Raw genomic sequence first — 21,507 nt, 5'->3', positions numbered from 1 at the left:
TAGTTGAAGGTCATATGTGTACTTAACGTACCAAATTTCTGTCAAAACAGGCAAAACCTGAAGCTTTAAATCCATGTTTACACTTGGAGAAAATCTGGAATGCACGAACCCTGTTACCTAGTAACAACGCTTGCTGAACGAGGGCCACATCAATGCCACTTCGCTCCATAGTTCTCAGCAGCTCATCCGTGGCTGCCTCTGAGTGATTCAGGTTAATATGTACAAACTTCCGGCTTCCCATGCCCTCTATCTCCATGGGTGGTCTTGTCATCCTCTGAGGACAGGACCTTTCTTGATCTACCAACGAGAACATCAGGAGTCATACGGATTCTGAACCAACCATGATCCATAGATCCTTGCCATTACCTTTACCGCTCGCTCGTCCCCTTACTATTGTCCAGTCCTCTGCTAGAAAAAGTTTGTTCTTCCCTTTAAGCTTCTGGCTTCATCCTTCAATCCACACCCCCAACGTCGTCAATCTGGGTATTCGATCAATCGGGACTAGCTTTATCTTCATGCCAGGTCTGCGTTTGTGCAAGTTCGTGCTGTAATGTTAGCGTTGGTGGGTACCCTTTGGCAGCAGAGGGTAGCATATGCTCCACGAAAGTAGTGTTCATCATAGACCCGTACTTCCTGTCGTAGATAAATCTTATATAGATAAAAAATTTTCACTTCGCACATAGACTGGTTGGTGGCATTTGTGAATATAAATAAGTGAGAATTATTTAAGGACATGCCGCAAGTAGAATTTTGCGCTAAATGGCATGCATTTTACGTAATTTGAATCTTCTAAATATGCATTATTTCCTTTCCCGTGAAGCAAACTATGGCATAATGCACATATATAATTTCTTTTTTGGTGTAAATTTGATTTTTTAATTTTTTCGGCAGAGGCCTGCTTTCAAGAAAAATAAAATAATTAACATTTGCTGTAAAATTTTGAGAGCACAAAAATTTCTCGTTATCTCAATCCTCTTTGCATGTGATTGCGCTTCAAACGCTTGTCACGGGTCGTCAGGGCTCTAGATCTGGTTCGTAATACTAGAGCGCTCCAACTCCCGAGAGTCCATCAAAAGTATACTCGCAGGGAGACAAGTAAATATTATCTTGTCTTTCCAGTGTATTGTTCATAGAGATCAAGTTAGTGTTTGTTGTGTGTAACGTGAGATTTGGACCAGCAGATATTGCTTCTCTGCCGAACCGGCTGGTTCGAATGGATTCCCGGTACTAGACCGATGATCTTGGGACCCAAAGTCATTGCATTAACCTTGAAATCCAAGGCGCCCTACGGCACTATTATTTTTTGAGCCTAGATTCTCCTCTTTAACCCCTGCATCGCGAGAAAATTGTAACTCCCGGGGGAAACATTCCCTTATTACGTTTGTAAAAATTTTAATTAGAGTAGTGTGTTGGTATTGACATTTATATGTTTCAAATACTAATCACAAAAACATATTGATTGTCAACGCGTAAAGCGACATAGTACCAGCCTTAACCAGTAATCGAAGCGAAGCCTTTTTCGTCGGCGGCCGCAAGTTTGCCACCGCCGATTAATCAACTAAACGTTTTCGATTATTACATAAAAAATCGCTTATTATAAAAACAATTGTAAAAATTAGTGTGTGTGACTTTTTGATCTCTTATCATTGACAAATTTATGATGTTTCAAAAAATAAGCGCAAAAAAATATTGATTGTCAACTCGAGAAGCGAACATAGTGCCAGCCTTAACCAGTAATCGAAACGAAGCTTTATTCGTCGGCGGCCGCAAGTTTGACGCCACCGATTAATCAAATCAACGATTTCGACTATTACATAAAAATCGATTATTTTAAAAAATCGATAAAATGAGTGTGTGTTTGACTTTTTTATCCCTAACCAAAACCACGAACCACCGACCAGTGTTAACCGAATCGAACCACCGACGTTGTTTTTTAAGTGTTCGCCTCGTAGGAAAATAGGAAACAAATATTAAGCAAGTTAACAACAAATTATTTATAAATTAGTGGAATAATCAATAGAGAATTAATACGTGGTCAATCTTATTTCGATAACTGGAAGATTCTTTGAAATTTTAACAAAAACTCTAAAGAAAAAAGGAAAACATGTCTGAAGCAGAACTACAAGAAACCAACGGAGGAACTTCTAATGGCGACGTTCCAGAAATTGAATTGATTATTAAGGTACATAGAGTATGGTGGTTTTGCTCAAATCGAAATATGACTTTGCAAAGTTCATAATATTTTTGAGAGAAGAATTTTTGAATTGTTATACATAATCTTATCGGTGTGGAGCGATGATGCGTTGGTGTGTGAAGCTGAAAGTTGTGTGGATGTGGTTTATCGGCCACTGGACGAAGAAAATGGAACTTCTATGCAATTATAATTTTTTTTGTTTGTTTTTTGGGATGATGACGAGATGATGTCTGTGGTGTTGTTTTTTTGTGCAACATACAATGTGTCCCCGTCCGCCGATCTAACAACTTATTTAAATAGACAAAAAAACAGGTTTCCTACACATATCACCCAAAATTCCATTGCTTCTTGTGCTTTTACCCTCTTCACGTCCCCCTCTTGATCGGTCATACCGTAAAGTGAGCTAAAAGGCCTGACTTATGCTCGTTGTATGTTGCGACAACCATTGCCTTCTTAGCTGGCTTGGCACACCCTCCGGCCACCTGACTGTCACGTCTTTCTTTTCTCTTTAAGTGATGGCTAACATATAGTTATGAGTATTTCAAGATACCTACTAAGATAATTGTTTTTATCAGCGACCAATGGTGCCCCTTTGTGTAATGCCGAACTGAGGTAGGGGATCGGTGTGTAGTGTTTGTTTTATTTATTATTTCTATATTTGTTTGTATATTTTGCTTTACCGCCACATTTGCAATTTCTAACAGTTAGAATTTGGCTTGGTGGATGCGTCATCGCGTCTTCTTCGTCGTTTATTTACAAAAATATAGTAACGCAACGTTAAAAGGCTAACAAACAAACATCCGCTTTTGTCATAATTCCCGCATGTGTCCCATACCATTTTAATATCCTCTAGTCTCTCAGCTTATGTGGCAAATTGATTCCACTTTCATATGCAAATTGTAAAAATGCCGTACATACAACCTGGCTGCCTAGTTTCAAATGTGATGACGATGACGACGACGAGCATGAATGCACCACACTGTAGCAAACAACTCGGCATGCAAGCTACGGCTGCATTAGAAGCTACCTATCTAACGTTGTCGCACGTCCGAAACAAGTATTCGCTTGTTGGCCATACTTCTTGCTTGCTTGCTGCGCTTTGAATTTTGTGCTGTTATTGTCTACCCTCCCCCTACCTCAGACTTCTTCTTTTAGACAAGTCTTGTCTTCCTTGTGACAATTGTCGCAGGCATATGGTGTTGCTATTGCGCTACTAGCGCCAATGATTTTCGCCGATGCATTCCATCTTCGTTTCCATTTCATCGTTATAGTGTATTTCAGATTATTGTGTGTAGTTGGAAGCGAGAGGAGAAAGTGAAAGTTCACAGTATAACTTGTTATGTGTGGTAAGCACAATTAACCTAACTGAAATCCGTAGTTGTGGGTCTTGGGCCTGTTGTTTTTGTGTTGTGATGTTGGTACATAATACAATTCTGAATAGACAACGCCAATCACCCACATCTTAAGTGATAGATGTGGTAAGGCATCATTAGCGAAGAGAGAAAATTAAAAAAAAAAGTAAAGTTTGCGGCATCCTTTAATTTGGGAAGCAGCAATTGGTTTAATAGCAGTTGGGTACTCTGTGAGTTCAACTCTTTCTCTTTTCTTAAATTGTTGGCCGATTTATTTTTATAAATCATTGTTGCAGTTTTATTTCTTTTTCCATGATGTATTTTTTGATTATTTCATTTAATAAGTTCCAATCTCCGCTCAATCCCAAGGCAGCCGGTTGACCCGATAAAGTCCTAATCGGCAAGGGCTGTACAACACATTGCTACAACAACCACAACCCATTTCCGATCTAGTTATTGACGATATAACCTGATGTTTGTGGTGACAAAGATGGTGTCAAATGTAGGATATAGCCCTTCACAGTGCATAAGGCAGCATTATGGCAGGCTGGATTTTATTCCACTCCTTGTCGCTCAGCTCCAAGTCTACTCGGGTCCCGTATTCTTTTTCATCACCCGCAGTGCTGTTGGCAACTAACTTGACTTGTTGTCAAATCTGACTGCGGTCATTATTCTTGTTGTTATTGACTGTTGTCAAATCTGGCCTCAAGTATATTGGGATAGTTGGTGGTCGAAATCGTTTCGCCATCGACACTCACGTCCATAAAGTGAACAATGTGTGTAAAGATATTGTGGCAGACACTTTAAAATTTCTTGCTACCAAATATGTGCCGTCTGGGCAGTGGATTGATTGGGGTTAAACAGTACTAAAGATATTACGCCACCTTTGGAAATCCTTCTCGAAAAGCGTAGTATGGCTGACTGCATCTAAACCCCTTGGATAAGGCAAGAGCAGCGATAAGCGTTCTATGTCGTGGTGCTACAATGTATGCTTCAACAAGGCTCGGTAGGAGTAAGAGAAAATGTCAATTCTAGTAACAAAACTGTTCACTTCCATCTTGATCTTATAAAATGTTCAGACCAAAGCTGTTTTGAGCAAACGACTCGTCTTGCCATTAAAATGCTATGAAAACGACTCGTTTTTCCTTTACAATTTATAAGGGCAAAACAACTCGTTTGCCGCAAAAACGAGTCATTCAAAGCATGTGAGCTTGATTTTTCCAATTTTTCCTAAATAAATTTATGAAATCAACTAAATTTTACTGATAAAACAAGAAAAAATTAATGTTAACTATAGTGTCCCATAACATTTATGTTTGAGTCTAAAAAAGTGCAATTTCCAAAACATCTAAACGAATTTGAATGGTTGAGATGTTCTTCAAAAAGGCATAAGCAAAATGAGTCAAAATAGACATGGCATTAATGCCCTTAAATATCAGAATAGGTTTAAATTTGTTTTTTCTTTAACATATTTGTTTATGTTTTGCGGAGATCTAAACCTGTTTTCGGCATCATAAACACCACACCACGTATATTATGTATGTATATGGTAGTTTGTATGATATGATAATCTGCTACATCTATGGTTCACAGGCCATAACTTTCCTATCAATAAAATTTAATTTTATTATAAAAGTAGCGGCACAAAGTCGTTGACTTTATTTTCTAACGGCATTGGTATGAAAACGAAGCAATATTGCCATATGCAGGCCACTCATAGGTGTTTCTTTAGAAGAATTTCGTATCTTATCTTTGACTCCTATTGACTAAGGCAAATACAATCTTGTGGAAGTAATAAATACAATTCTTACCTCATTCTTGGTCTGCTTTGAACCATTGAGCTACGTATGCTCTAGAATCCTAAAAATAAGGGAAATGTCTCCTCTACAAAGGTTGTGCAAACGCGAAACGATACAAAAACTTGAAGCTCTAATTAATTTGATTGGAATGGGGTTGCAATGATGGGAGGGAATGTTATAATTGTTGAGATAACATAGTTTTTTTTATGTTCTGGTAGTTGAGAAATATGTCATTTCTTGTTATATGTATGCATGTACCTTTATGGAACGAAAAATATCAAAGTGCTATTAGATTTAATGGAATTTTAAGCCAATTTATGATTGAATACCAAACAAAATTGTATTTTTGTATGCGAAATATATTAAAAGATTTTGGATAATAAAAAACATATAGGGGCCCCATTAAGGCCAAGATTCTCAGAGCTCGAAAATCTTTTTTTTCCAAGTTTTTGTTAATTAACCACAAAGATCACGTTTCTGTTTGGTTTAGACATTTTTAGTAGCGTTTTAATTAGCTAGAACTAGAAATTAGTTTTATTTAAAGAAAACTATCAAATGGTTAACCTACTTTGAAATTAGAACAAATAAAAAAATATGTTATGGAGTAATCTACTTCCACAGTTGAAGCAGCTTTTAATACTTAACTAATTTTTTACTAAATTATTAGTTTCATTCTTTACCTTACCTTAAGTAAGTCTAAATGCTAGGTTTTTTCTTATCGTTTTTTCTCATACTATTTATTCAGTTCGGGCCCTAGCAAATTTTTTTAAACAGTGGCAAACTTCTCACATATTATTGAGTACGGTCCGATTCAAGTTTAAGCTCAATGATAAGGAGCCTCCTTCTTATAGCCGAGACCGAACGGCGTGTCGCAGTGCGATACCTCTTTGGACAGAAGTTTATACATGTCATAGTGAGGGGTTAACACCGCTAAAATGTATTTCTAATGTTCTCACCAGGATGTATACAGGCGTTCAGCTTCATAGGCGGGCATGCTAACAAATTTGGGTTTCTTGAACAATTTTAAATTAATTTGGAAAATATGACAATAAATGAGAAGTTGCAAGCAGAAATTATCTACTCGCCTGCAAATTTTACTGGTTATTGGCAAATTGTTACTGGAAAAGTACACCTAGTATAAGGCAGCAACCGGTAAACAAAAAACCGTTGATTATATTTTATCATATATTTCATTTTATCGGGTCGATAAATCAATATCCGGCACCCATCGGCGCTGGCAAAGGTTTATCGATAGGATAAGCAATAAACATATATTCAGAAAAAAACTAGACAAATTGTAACCGGATAATGAGAATCCCGCTCAAAAACTGGTACTATATTCCCTTTTCGCGATACTTTTCGCCGATTACTTTTTTTAGATAATAGATTTTAAAGCAAATAAACCATTTGTATAGTGTTTCAAAAAAGTAATCACCAAAAACATGGGTAATCAATCCCATGGCAGCCGGCTGTACGTACCGGATTGGGCCGATGGAGTCTTTCATCGACAAGGGCTGCCGTCTGAGAACACTATATTAGATGTAAAGAGGTTGGTGTGTAATCCTCTGTCCTCTGGTCCTAGTTTCCACCAAACTTAAGATTTTTTTTAACTATGCACTGAATAATTTTTTTAACTATGTACTGAATAAATTTTAAAACAACTTCAAATATATCTAAATGAAAAATATATTTTAATGCTATTCTATATGTAATTTTACGTACTCCCCACTGAAAGACATTGTTTGTGCAGAAACAAACTATGAACATATCTGGTTCATTGATTTATCAATTAAATACCATGTTTGGTTATTGTTGTTGTACCTTGTTTAATCAACTTCGTAAGCGACTAGTTTCAATTACATATTCATAATAGAAATAAAGGCCAAAATTTAATTCGTAAAAAATTCATTTGGTTTTGTGTTTATATGTTATGGATGTTGTTTTTACAAACATTTACTTACATACCTAAAAGTCCTTACCTGAGTCATACATTTAAATCCATAGAGAAGGAAGGCAAAAACCAAAGATAGACATAGCGAAACCTTGCAATGTGCATCTGCACGAAGTGTTACCAATTCAAACGACCCCATTTTTTTGTGTGAAAATGTTTTTTGTTGACTCCAGTCGCTTTCATTGAGCCTGGTATCAAAGTTAAAGCGACTACTTATAGTGAAAACATTTTGGAAGCTGCTTTCGCAAAAATGTCGATCGTAGAACATAGACATAGCATATAAAGAGCGTGCAAATAAAGAATAGTCATGTTCCGCATTTCATTACGTCCACACAGTGGATGGCTAGTTCGCCAGATTCCAATTCGATGGATTTTTCTCTTCGGGCCAATTAAGAGAGAGAAATGTACGGACGAGCTGAAGAACCGGCACCACCCGGTTTCCCACTAAGACTCCTCTCGATACCACCGATTGTGTGCAACTGCAATTGCGTTACTTCATATTTCCATGGAACATTCTATGCTTAACACGTGGACCAGCAGAGTAGCTCTCAGTTAGCTTGAATACTACACACAGGTCGGAGCTCAAAGTTCCAATCTGGGTGATGCCCATAGTTACCACGTGCCGGAGGAGTCTTTATCGTTCATTTTAATAGCTGCTAACTTTAGCTCGCTGAAATGGTTAATTTATTGGTTAACTATTTCGTTCCATTAGCCTTTGTTTAAGATTATCTCAGTGTAGGAGAACTTATCAAAAAACCATTAACCTTTTATTTATTAATTTTTGTTTTTTTGAGAGGCTGACGGACCTTGAGTCCATGTTGACAATCAGATGTCTAAATCACAACGTCGAAATTTAATTTACTTTCGTTGAATACTGTAGATGGCGCTGTAATTGATTTCTCTTTAACACCCTTGTGTCGCTTTAATTATCAAAAATGTTACCAACAGCAAGAGAGCACAAAAAAGCAATTGCAGTGACATTCAAAGAATGTTTAAGTGCACAACAAAAAGAGTTTGGCAATGTTGATGTGTTTGTTATTCCTACAATTGATGATAAATTTGTATCGGAACAGCGGAAAGTAAGGCTTTCTTTTCTCATGCTACGCTAAGGAGAGGTAGAGTACTTATTGAGCCCTGTTTCAAAACAAAAACGTGCTCTACACCAGCGATGGGCAGAGAGTTTGGCTATATGTGAGTGCATACATTTTTTTGTTTTTGAAATTTAATTTAAATTATTTTTTGATTCTTCTGCAGAATCTAAAATATATTTTTCAAAAAAAGGTTTTTTTAAATGTGAAATTTGGGATTCCCTTTCCCTGCCATTAATCTTTTCGTATTGAATGTGCTGTGTCAAATAATGCCCTTTTAAAATAAAACTAATAGCAGGCAAACGGTTTTTTGATATATTGAACATTCAAAACTACCAAAATAGTTTTCTATAAAAAGAAATTGGCTTCTCACTCATTCATCGTGCCTTGTTGGACTGCTGTCTAAGCTCCAATGAAAAACCATTATTAAATAACGTTTGTGTTTTGTTTTCATTTCTGCATGTGTAAAGAGAGCTCGCCCTCACCAAAAGAACGAAAACTGCTGGGCGAAATGGCACGGAGCACCACTTGCCCGACGCTACTCTACATCCTATGCACCTTAATCAATTTGACAAAGGTGCTGATGAAGTTAGATAGCGTTACAGAAATCGCGATCCACTTACCAGTCAATAGGTATAGGTTTTTTGCTATGCTGTTCTTTGAATAGAAAGCATTGAATATGATCTCGAGATGGAAGATGTTCTAAAAATCATGAAAAGTAAATAAAATAATAGAAATGGCTACCAGTTATAAATGCATTTAAAATTTTTCCATTCATGTAATAATACATTTTTCATTTAAAGTTAAATGTTTTTTTTTATTTTCTCACTTTGGAAGACATACAAACTTCCAGAAAAAAAAAAGTCTATCTAATCAATATAAAAATTTATATCGAAAACAATAGAGACAAATTAAGTTAAGCGGTGCTACCGCCTAGAATGACACAAACATTTTAAAGTCGTGCGGTGGTGTTAGCATTTAAAATAATATTTAGCATATCTGGTATTCCGAAATCGTTGATCATATATTTCATATGTATGCGTGTATGTATGAATAATAATAAACATATTTTAGAAGAATGCGGCACTATGTTATTATGCTAAGAACGCTTTAGCATATGAGGAAATGGATGGGAAGAATGCAACGAAAACCTTCAGAAAATGTTGTGTACTAACAAAAACAAAATTTAAATCAATACAAAAATGGGCAGACCAGTTATTGATGAACTTGCTGAAATACTTATACACATTTATAACTTTGACATAATATTAGATAAGAAACTAATAGTTATTTTTTTATATTGTATGCTGTCAAAAGAGTGGAAGGGGGCTCGCCTTGAAAACCTACCGATGAAATTCCACCTAAATTAAAAATGTGCATATAACTCCCATAGAGATTGATTTCTCTATGCTCTAAGCAGAAATACGGAACAGTAGTTTGTAAGTTAGACCCATCCATAGCACTGTCGAAAATGGTCAAAATCCTACAAGTTGTTCTGTTACAAAAATTCCATTGCTTAAGGCGCTATTACACGGCATGTAGTTGTCTTATGACATGTTACTTTTTCTTATCACATGTAATTGAAAATCTTTGAAAAAATTGTCAATTTAAATACGACTCATCATTTTTGCTATTACACCTGTATGTTATTTTCGCATGACATAACCTAAAAATTTGAGCAAAGCTGATTTTTTTTTTTATGCGTAAAAATTTTTTAAGTTGTGATAAAGCTGGTTAAATTATAAATTTTTTTGGAAAACCATTTAATTTGGGTTTACTTTTATTCGGCTGACAACAAAAACAGCTGATTTCTTAATGTTTTTGTCAGAAAGAATAGAGCACGCTCTAATTAAAAAAAAATACATGTGCTATTTTGATTTTCATCAGTATAACACGACATGTACAACTCCATATGTGCTAAATTTGACATGTCATAAGACAACTGCATGCCGTTTAGTAGAGTCTTTAGATAACTTTCATCTCTTAGCCAGCAAGAACACTTCCAAACGTGAGCGTAGCCATTATACTGATATTTTCCCCGGCACGGGATAGCTGTGAGCATTGCTAATACTGGAATTTTGAGGTCTGATCTGTGTGATGTTAATCATTGTCACGGCGAGGTGGAATGCTCCATACGAAGCAGGTTCCGAATGGTGGAATGCTTCATACGGGGTAGCTGCAACAGAATTCGCGGACAATCAGCAGTATCGAGCGCAGAGTTTCAGTGAGAGGCCGGGCGGCCCCGGCTCTTGCACAAATACTGACTGCCAATGATGGTCGATATGACAAGCCGAGTTATTGGCACATTTAAATAACCAATGACCACCCTGTTCCCGCGGCGATCAGTCTTTTGGACCGGAACGAGCTTGCTCACTTACACGAGCTTGAAGAGGATCGCCACCTCCACTTGAAAATGTCGCTACAATAACAACAAGAAAAACTGATATTTCCTAAAACAGATTAGCATTGTAATAAAAAGCTACGTTAATTATTAATAAATAGCACTCCGTAGGGCCAGCTATGTCATTGGTACTTTGGTGCAATTGACAGGCGTTCACTAAGTGCAACGACTAGCGTTGCATAATCTTCAATAATAAATACACACATTTCATTTATTTATAAATATGATGATGGATGACCAACATCATGAGCCGTTCGCTTGGTTGTTTGTTTGGCCGCCAGGGTGGTATACGTGTTATATACGCGAAGCAGCGTACTTTTATAGCACAAGTGCTAGCAGTGTATTATTAGTTCATGGGTTATTGGTGTAGCTAGAGCCATTTGTTTGTTTCTAGTTATTTATTATCTCGTTTGTTGTTGTAAAAATAAATAAATAAAAACAATGATCGTTTAAATGAATATCTCGAAAAAGTTCTTGATGACATCACCATCTTCATCATTATTGCGGCAACCGTTGATAATCATAACTGTTTAGACTTGAGTGCTGAAAATCGAACTAGCAGCAAGAATTGTAGACGTTTGAGGAACACACAAGCCCAGCAACTATACCTGCCTACATCCATAAATGAACATAATCACAAATGTAGCTGCAAGTTTGCCCGCTTAACGTTATGGAGAAAGAAGCAAAAAACCAAACCAAAGCGAAGCAACGCAACGACATATTAGAGTTTGAGTGTGATATGAAACTTTTCCTTTCAATTTGTTTTATATTTGGCCATGTTAGCATTTTTAAGATTATTTTATTTCTCGTTTCGTTCGTGCCAAGATTGATTTCTCCCAAGAATCTTGGTCAATTATTATTTATTTTTTTCCCTCCATATGTACATGTGCATGTTTGTATGTCACGTGATTTAAGCGTTTTCGTCGCAGTTGTTTCAAGTTTTCCCATATTAGCTGGTGTTATGAAAAGCCCACACAACTTATGGCTCTACCATGGTACCATGTATCAATGAGTGGAATGAGCAGACCGATCGTCCGCTCGTTTACATACCGCAACACTCATCGCTCAAATCGCAGCACTATACTACACTCACTTGGGTTTTTTTTGGTTAGCTTTCAATGATGTCATATGACAGGCAACCAAAGGGTTGGTTTCCCATGAAACAAGTCTTCTTTGGTTGTCTACTAGCGGCATTTGTACAATTTCTAATTTCTTAAAATTGAAAGATATGTTTATCGTACACACACACACGTACATACTCTCGTTTATGTCGATATGTATGAAGAATAAATATAAATTAATTGAAATATTATCTGCAATGTTTTTTTTTTTTGTTTTTGTGAATTATAAAAACTGTTGTTGTTTTACTCGTCAATAATACACTGTGAAACAAATTTGATCTGCAATTTGACACAAGTAAAAGCGTGCTAAGTTCGGTCGGGCCGAATCTTATATACCCTCCACCGTGGATCGAATTTTTCGAGTTGTTTTCCAGGCCAACAAAGGATGAAAAAAATAATTGCTATGCTATTGGAGCTATATACCCTCTAGTGGCTCAAGCCCTATAAACCGATCATGGGTTAAGATCCAAGATCCGTTTATAGGACTAGGACTTAAACAGCCCAATTCTGAAAACTCCCTGGGAATAAACTCCCAGGGAATTAATTTCTCCCTCGAATAAAATTCTCCTTCGTCGTCATAAATGCTGTGGTCTGCCTGATACGCCGTTTTATCTGAAGACATACTTTTATGGAGCTAAAACTTGAAAATCTAATCGACATTTCTGGGCGGCGGCCGCTTTTCTTGGTGGTTGGGACGGCTACTGGACATATTGCTGCCGAAAATCGACTTATGGATTTATTCTTACAGCTGTGGTGTAAATGCTGCCAAATGAGACGCCAAGTATCTTTGAATAATTGCCCACGAACATTCCATTAAGGAACAGGCAGAAGACTTCTTGAACTTTATTGAATGCTGCCCGATTCTACTTTAAGCTCAATGATAAGGGACCTCCTTTAAGTATCCGACTCGGAACGGAGTGCCAATAAAATTAAAAAACTTAAGCAAATCTTCTATGGTGGGTACATGACATATTTAAACCGGGAGAACCTAACAAATTTGTACTTGATTTTGATGAAAAAGTGAAAAATAATTTCTATACATTTTAAATTGTTCGTAAATAATAAGAAGTGGTACCATTTTTTTTATAAAAACAATAAAATTCCTAATTTTTTATCTTAGCTCCCTTTCATTTGTTTGGGGGAATTTTCCCAAGTTTAACATCGATTCAGAATAGCTACTCTATTCCCTGGGAGATATTTCTCTTTTTCGAAGTTTGTTTAGAATAAGGGAAAAGGGATTGGGGAATAAACTCCCAGTAAATTGTTATTCAGAATAGGGCTGAAAATGTCATTACAATCAAGAATATATATACTCTTTATGGGGTCTTAGACGAATATTTCGAGGAGTCACAAACAGAATAACGAATTTAGTATACCCCCATCTTATGTATGTATGTAATACGTGTCTTATGTATGTAATACGTGTCTATTTCGGCCGGGCCCAACCTTAGTTAAAGGGCATATGTGTACTTTATGTTACGTACCAAATTTTGTTCAAAATCAAACAAATTAAGAACCGTAAAGGCTTATCGGGAGTTCGGTTTATATGGGAACTATATCAGGTCATAGATAATAAAATCGGATAACAATTGCGGCTGCTGGGGACTTATGAAATCAAGTCGAAGAACCACTTTATATGGGAGCTATCAGGCCTGCTCCGGTTTCCGAAAACGCAAAACGAAAGATCTTCCCTGGTTCAAATTTTGCAAACCTTGGCACATAAAACTTTGAATACATACTTTAATGAAAGATCTTTTCAGCAAGACGAACCTCAATAAAATAAGTGGTAAATAATTTTTTTTTTCGTTTTGCGAAATTGATAAACGGAGTTATCCCCTCACAAATTCTGAATATATCTTTGAGTTATTCAAATATTTTCCGCAAAGAGGTCTATCCCAGCGGCACACTGTTCGCCAAAAAAATTAAACCCTTATCACTGAGCTGAAATTAATTCGGATGGCACTCACTTTTCGCACGTTTTCGCCAGTCTACTTCGGAGGAAAGACTTGGATGAATTGTCTGAATGCCATGCCTGAACGCAATTCTACAAAAATGCTTATACAACAACAACAACTTCTATCCAAGATGAAGATAGAAGTTGTTGTTGTTGTAGCAGTATGTTTTTCACTGAGGCGGCAGCACTTACCGATGAAGGAATCCATCGGATCAATCCGGTACGTGCACCCGGCTGCCATGGGATTGTGGATAGAAATTGTGCTGCGAGCTAACGATGATTTTTTCTTTGCCCAAGTAGAAGCTCATTGTATTATCCTTGACCATGCTGAGGAAGTGAAATTTTCCAAATTTCTGATAATATGGTAGAATGACCATATGGGCTTTGTATATACTTTTAAGTTCTAGGGCAATGTTGTTGTTGTTGCTGTAGCCACTTTTTCATGTGAAGGGGGCGATCCTCCTCAAGCTGCTGTACGTGGCAAGCTCGTTCCGGTCCAAAAGACCGATCGCCGAGAAAACAGATTGGCCATTGGTTATTTAAAGGTGGCAATCGCCTTGTCTTATCGAGCATCATAGGCACTCAGTATTTGTGCAAGAGCCGGTGCCGACCGGCCTCTCAGTGAGACTGTCCGCTCGACAATGAACAGATATTGTGTTAGATATTAAGGCGAGATCGTGTCATTTGTATCCACAATGGTGATCGCGAAATATCTTGACAGGCATCCACGACGCCCATTCATATCTGTAGCACTTTTTCTAAATTCGCTGATGATCACAAAATTATCTTTGGTGTTTCCCTAACCGGGTGATGTCTAACATTTGCTTTTCGTTGGCTAAAACAAAAAGCCCATCGTGTCCGCGTGAAAGATCACTGTTTGTTTGGATAGGCCTGAATGAATTAGTGGATGTGAACAATCATTCGATTTTTTTAAACTATTTGTTTGGAAACTCATTTCTTCTATTGCTTTTGTTGTATAAGAATGAAACGAATTGTCTGTCTGTCACTAAAACTCCATTTAAATATTTTTTCTTTATCTGTTTAGGCATCGACTATCGATGGACGCCGTAAGGGAGCGTGTCTTTTCTGCCAGGAATACTTTATGGATTTGTATCTGCTGGCCGAATTGAAGACCATCAGCTTAAAAGTGACAACAGTTGATATGCAGAAACCACCTCCAGATTTTCGCACCAACTTTGAAGCAACTCATCCGCCAATTTTGATTGACAACGGTTTGGCCATATTGGAGAACGATAAAATCGAAAGACACATTATGAAGAATATCCCTGGTGGATATAATCTCTTTGTGCAGGTAAACATCTTGCAGGTGTGGTGGGAAAAGTAACTGAAATTTAGACAAATTTATTTTTTCTCATTTACAGGACAAGGAAGTTGCCACACTAATTGAGAATCTTTATGTGAAACTTAAGCTGATGTTGGTCAAAAAGGACGACGCTAAAAACAATGCCTTATTGTCACACTTGAAGAAAATCAATGATCATCTTGCCAACCGTAATACACGATTCCTTACAGGAGACACCATGTGCTGCTTTGACTGTGAGTTGATGCCACGTTTGCAACACATTCGAGTGGCAGGCAAATATTTCGTGGATTTTGAAATACCAGTAAGTAGCGATTGGACAAAAACCCATGGTAGAGTCTATGTATGCTAAAGGAGTTCCTACTTTCAGACTCACTACACAGCCCTGTGGAGATACATGTACCACATGTATCAATTGGATGCCTTCACCCAATCCTGTCCGGCCGATCAGGACATTATCAATCATTACAAACTGCAACAAATGCTAAAAATGAAGAAACACGAAGAGTTGGAAACACCTACTTTCACCACATCCATTCCAATTGATATTTCGGAATAAGATTATTCGTAGTAGTAGTTTCCCTCCAATTCAATCCAATGAACTACGAGTATTCACATACACTTATTTGTTTTCTTTTTTTTGCGCTTTATTTAGTAGTTCTTATTTTACCCCACCCACTTTTTGAGTAGTGCAAACTGACAAGATTATTTATATATGTCTATGTAATAATTTTCTCCGCGCGGATACCATATAATGTGTAAAGTATGAGAATTACACAGAGTTTTTTTGTATTTTTTTTTTTGCTGATAGAGACCTTGATTTGTTTTTTTTATCCATATGATTGATTGTTAATATGTATTAAGTTTTTTATTACATCTAATGTTCCTCAGCTCACTGAATCTTCCAGCTGGAGAAGCTGATCTTTTGATGAATGGGCTTCAATGGGGAAATTTCCTCCTCGACAATTCACACATGACTCTTAACGATATCTTAATGACCATTCATTTTCTACCGCATTTGTACTAACAAAAAGTGTATTTTTTAACATTATTTTTACTTCATACCAATTTATTAAAAACAAAAGAATATAATTGCATATAACTTTTTTTGTATATACACATACAATTATAAAAAACAACAAAATAAAGTATTTCTTATATTTGATACTAAATGCAGTGTTTTTAATTGTAGACTTGTTGGAAGTTACAAAAGAGTATTCAAATGTCAGAGATTAATCTGTTGTTTGTTCATAGTTTACATAGTAAGACCGACTAGAAATAAAAAGTTAATTTTCATATTGGCCACGTCTTTGTGATTATTTCGACAAAAGCTTCGTTCTATTCCATTTGGAATGATCATGCATTCCGAAAATTTTCTGAGCGGAAGTAATATGGCCGTCATCCATTTGACACATACTGATGTGTTCTCAAAATTTTTTTTCAATAAATCCAAATACGATTTTCACCACAAGGAATTTATTATGGCTTGTTTTAGCAAATGTAAATTTGCTCACATATCAATGAGTGCCATCCTATTCAAGTTTAAGCTCCTTTTTATACCCGAGTCCGAACGGCGTGTAACGGTGCGACATCTCTTTGGGGACAAGTTTAAACATGTCATAGTACCTCACAGATGTATCAAGCTTTAAGACGGATAACCATCGCTGAAAATTGTTTGTAGATTCCTGGCGTTTAGCGTCATAGGCGGACATGCTAACCTTTACGCTACGGCGGCCTCCATTGCTTTTTGTTTACGCAATGATAATAACAATTGGCTTTTAATGAAACCAAAACCCACCCTATCGGCTATTAAAACTTTCTACTGAACTCAAATTTTGCACGGTTGTGCTTTCAATGCTTTTAAATATTTGAATTGAAAATTCAATATTTGAATTGCCATCTATATCTCTCTGTTGGCTTCTATATTGCAAGCATGAAAATATGTAATTGTTGTTTTTTAGATACGAAAATATGTTTTTAACAAACTGTCTTCTTAAAATAAATAACTGGAGTAAATTGGTTCTGACTTGCCCTACAAAATTCAAAAAAGTTCCTATTATTTGATATTGGCGCCAAACGTTAAGTTTAGAAACTCATGTGTTTTATTGGGAACCTAGCCCCCTCCGCTGCGCCTTCTTTAACTCTCAAATATCTTTTTAGGGTGGGGACACTGCGTCCTGAATGCGGATATCGAATTCGTGCCATTGTAGCCTATGGCGCTGAACGCGTTTGAATCCTGGCGTGAACATCGGTCAAAGCGGTGGTTCTCTCCTCTTAATGTTGGCGACATTTGCTAGGCACAATGCCATGCATGGTAATTCAAAAAATGTTGCCAAAAGAGGTGTCGCACTGCGGGACGCCGTTCGGACTCGGCTATAAAAAAAGGTCCCTTATCATTGAGTTTAAACTTGAATCGGAAAGCACTCATTGATGTGTGAGAAGTTTTTCCTGCTCGGTTCCTGGTGTTTTTAAAAATTAAGGGTAATGAGAGTCATCTTTAGGGGAGGGATGGCACCTCAGCCATTTCGACTCAAATATGGATATCAAATTCGTACTGCACTTCCAAATCCCTTTAATTTGAGCTCCATATTGCCATGGCCGGTAAACATGAACCGTTTGGAGGTTATTTTGGTCAATTTGCATTGAAAATAGATATCAAATTCATTCTTTATTCCCAACGGAAATGAAGTTCAGTTTAGGGGTTGCTTTAGGGCGTACCCCAAAAAACTGGCTCCAAAATGGGGTATCAAATTTGTTTTCTACTCTCAAATACCTTTCATATGAGTCCCATATTGTCATAATGGGTCAAATAACCCATTTGTCGTATCTTTAAGAGCCTTGAACGCAAATATTATTGCCATATTCGTAATCTACTCCCAAATACCTTTCATTTGGACCCATATAGCCATGGTCGGCTAATATGCCCATTTGGAGGTATTTGGGGGTGGGCGACCTTCCATTACTTGGACCTAATGTTTTATGCCATATTTGTAATCTACTGCCTAATACTTTTCATTTGGTTGGGGAGGCCCGCTGGGTACTTGGGCCCAAATTTTAAAAACATACATGTCGTGCCTATTGGACCACTTTCGGGAATGGGAGGCGTTTTTGGGGTAAGAAGGAGGGTCCGCCTCCACCCGATTTCTAAAAATTATATAGCCTATATAATCTATGAAAATCGGTTCAGCCAAGTATCATATAGTCATAATTGGTCTAATGGCGTTTTTGAGGGGTGGCTTGACCCCTTATACTTCGATCTGATTTTATATGCCATATTTGAAATCTGCTTCCGAATACCTTTAATTTGAACGTCCAATATGTCTGCTTGGGGGGAGTTTTGGGGTTGGGGCGACCCGATGGGTACTTAGACTCAAATGTTAATACCATATTCGTATTCTACTCTCCAATACCTTTCATTTGATACCTATATTGTCCCGATGGGTCCACTTTTGATTTTGGGTTGTGTTTTGGCATAAGGGGGACCCTCCCCCGTCCGATATCGAAAATTATATAGCCAATGTTTCCTTCCAAACCAACCTACACAATATGCGAAAATTTCGACAAAATCGGATCTGCCGTTTTTCATATATCCTTGATTGGCTAATGTGCCCATTTTGGGCGTTTTTGTGGGGGTGGGGTGACCCCCTATACTTCGACATGAATTTAAATGCCAGACTCATTATCTACTCCCGCATACGTTTCATTTGATACCCATATTGTCCTTATCGGTCCACTTTTGATTTTGGGTGGTGTTTTTGGGGTAACGGTGGACCCTCCGCCCCTTCCGTTATCAACAAATTATAAAGCCTATTCCTAGTTTCTCACCATATTCGTCATCTACTCCCGAGTACCTTTAATTTGAGTCCCATATTGTACAGGTCGCGGATGGTGGAAAACTCTGTTTTTATGCGGAGTAGTTGCGCTCCCCGGAAAAATGTGAGAACTATTATGAAAAACAAAGGAATAGTAAAAACGCACCCCCAACGTTAACAACCCACGAAACGAAAAACGGACCATAATTTGTTAATTAATCAGTTAATTTGTTGTTAATCAGTTATTACCGCCTTACAGGAAGTGCGATTGACTGGGAATGGCGTCACTACAACACCAAACGGTGACGAACTTGACTATAGCTGCCATAACACAAGGCATGAATTTGGCTGTGGATTTGTGGATTTGTAGTCGGAGACTGAAACACCTTGTCTGCAGACTTTACTCCGGTGGATGAGAGGCTAGCCACAATCCGCATAAAATTCAAATTCTTCAACATCAGTTTTATTTCTGCCCATAGCTCGACGGAAGACAAGGACGAGCAGACCAAGGATATTTTCTACGAGCGCCTAGAGAGAGACTATGACCGCTGCCCCGCCCATGATATTTAAATCGTTCTGGGAGATTTTAATAGGAACATAGGGAAGGAAGACATATTTGGTCCAACAGTCGGAAAGTTTAGCCTCCACTTCGACTCCACTTATTGATAACGGACCTTCATTTTATAGATTAAAACATTTTTTTTTTTTTTTTTTGAAATTCCCGCCAGGATACGAAACCAGGCATTTATCGTCATAAACTCTATAATATCTTCTTGTACCTACATTTAACTTAACGTATATAAAAATAATAGAAAACATTTCTTTAGAAGATTTTTACAATACATCTTCTGTATTCAATAATAACAAAAAAGCTATGAACAAATTGTAATAAATATTGCATTTATATCACGTCATACTAGGAGCTTTGATTGGCCTGATATACTTGACACGATTTTTTATATGATTATATTCAGTTGGAAGAAAACTGTTGAGAAACGTATTGGTTAGGAATCCAGTAATGCCCCATATCTTTTTATCGCCCACAATAAAGACTGGTGCCGAATATCCGCTTTTAAATTGTGTGTAGTGCAATGTTTCTGGTTTAGCTAGCAGGCTTATGGGAATGGCGAAAGCCTCCTCCACTTCGTCCGTGTTCAATTTCAATTCAGCCTCATTAAAATTATGCACTACCCCTATCACAGGCATAATGGCGGCTGTATGTGGTGGTTTCATCAAATTCCCACAACCCCAAACATCTACACGACCCGGTGAAAGACCGATTTCTTCCTCAGTTTCTCTTAAGGCACACGCCACGAAGTCTTCGTTGTCATCTTTAATACCTCCAGGAAATGAAATTTGCCGCATGTGTCGTCTTAACAATCGTGATCGTCTTGTATACAGTATTGAAGGTTTGCCTCTGGAGTATTTATAAAAGCATTATGACCTTTGTATTCTGCAACTTAATGTATACATGCATTAAGAACTACATACCCTTTGTCGTCTGTGCATATCGCAATTAGTACTGAGGCAAAAGACTTTTCCCTCTCCTTGCCCTTGAGTTGAGCTCCAGCTGGAGCAGCTTTCTTCATTTTCTCTAAGCATCGCTGACGATTTTCGTCGGACAATAAAATTTGTGGATCTTTGTCATAATCAGCATTTGTTGAATGTCCATTTCCGCCAGCGTTTAAATGGGATAATCGAGGTCCACTTCTTTGCAAAAGTTTATTCAGAAGGCTTACAACAGGCTGTTGTTTTCCTTTTAGGAAAAACAACATATCTTGGCTCCTCTGCCTCCCGTAAAACAAAAAACCAGGTGAATGTGTTGACGTAATAATTATTAGGTCTGTTCGCAAACTTTTCGAGTAGAAATTTGCAGGAGAGTAAAAAGAGCTTTTAGTTTCTTTTGTTATTTATTGGAATTAAACAACTGGTTTTCATAAAACAGTAGTAGTAGTTGAGTAGTATTTAATTCCTGACTTATTTTTTAAGAGAAATTTTAATGTTAACTTTTATTAAATGTACTATAAATTATTTTTGGTAATATTAGTTAAATTTATGAGATTAACTATTTTTGAGTAGTATTTAATTCCTGATTTATTTTTAAGAAAACTTTTGTGAATTGTTAATTTTGAAGTGTTTTAGTCATATATGGTCTAACGACTTGACTAATAAATGAGCAAATTAAAAAAAAACAGCTGTTCGATGCTGCGTATTTCTACTGGGAAAAGAAGCTCTAGTAGAAATGTACAAGCTCTCAATTACCAAACTCTTAAAACGTTGCGCGCTTTCATACTTGAGAGCTTGCAAGCACTTCCCAGCAGAAATTTGCAGCATCAAACAGCTGTTTCATTGAAACCATCTGTTAAATTCAAATAAATTGCAAAAGAGAATAAGGGCTGTTCTTACTCTCTCGCAAATTTTTACTGGCAATTTTTTAATAGAAAAGTAAGCGACCACACCTATTACATTTGGCAACAGCTGATGACTAGTTGGACATTAACAACAACAAGTGTT

General features: G+C 37.1%; 2 protein-coding genes across 2 annotated transcripts; one reads left to right on the top strand and one right to left on the bottom strand.

Moving 5' to 3' along the window:
• Positions 1–1,886: 1,886 nt before the first annotated feature.
• On the top strand, positions 1,887–16,353 carry LOC106083000 (chloride intracellular channel Clic). The gene is made up of 4 exons (XM_013245791.2): positions 1,887–2,182; positions 14,906–15,172; positions 15,243–15,485; positions 15,552–16,353. Exons 1-4 carry the CDS (start codon positions 2,105–2,107, stop codon positions 15,738–15,740), a joined length of 777 nt encoding a protein of 258 aa, XP_013101245.1. The 5' UTR covers positions 1,887–2,104; the 3' UTR covers positions 15,741–16,353.
• A 110-nt stretch (positions 16,354–16,463) lies between these two features.
• On the bottom strand, positions 16,464–20,821 carry LOC106082988 (mitochondrial coenzyme A diphosphatase NUDT8). The gene is made up of 2 exons (XM_013245766.2): positions 20,485–20,821; positions 16,464–20,410 (listed from the first exon to the last, which is right to left on the bottom strand). The coding sequence occupies exons 1-2, from the start codon at positions 20,766–20,768 to the stop codon at positions 19,900–19,902; spliced, it is 795 nt and encodes a 264-aa protein (XP_013101220.2). The 5' UTR covers positions 20,769–20,821; the 3' UTR covers positions 16,464–19,899.
• Between the last annotated feature and the right edge of the window lie 686 nt (positions 20,822–21,507).

Source organism: Stomoxys calcitrans, chromosome 4 (genome assembly GCF_963082655.1).
Source record: "Stomoxys calcitrans chromosome 4, idStoCalc2.1, whole genome shotgun sequence".
NCBI lineage: Eukaryota > Metazoa > Arthropoda > Insecta > Diptera > Muscidae > Stomoxys > Stomoxys calcitrans.
This window is presented reverse-complemented; position numbering and strand designations above follow the sequence as displayed.

Excerpts from the sequence above, each read along its gene's own strand:
- LOC106082988 (XM_013245766.2), bottom strand. The coding sequence starts at position 20,768 with ATGTTGTTTTTCCTAAAAGGAAAACAACAGCCTGTTGTAAGCCTTCTG. Across the intron at positions 20,411-20,484 it reads ATATGCACAGACGACAAAGG|AGGCAAACCTTCAATACTGT; the intron begins GTATGTAGTTCT and ends TAAATACTCCAG.
- LOC106083000 (XM_013245791.2), top strand. The coding sequence starts at position 2,105 with ATGTCTGAAGCAGAACTACAAGAAACCAACGGAGGAACTTCTAATGGC. Across the intron at positions 2,183-14,905 it reads AAATTGAATTGATTATTAAG|GCATCGACTATCGATGGACG; the intron begins GTACATAGAGTA and ends TTATCTGTTTAG. Across the intron at positions 15,173-15,242 it reads GATATAATCTCTTTGTGCAG|GACAAGGAAGTTGCCACACT; the intron begins GTAAACATCTTG and ends TCTCATTTACAG.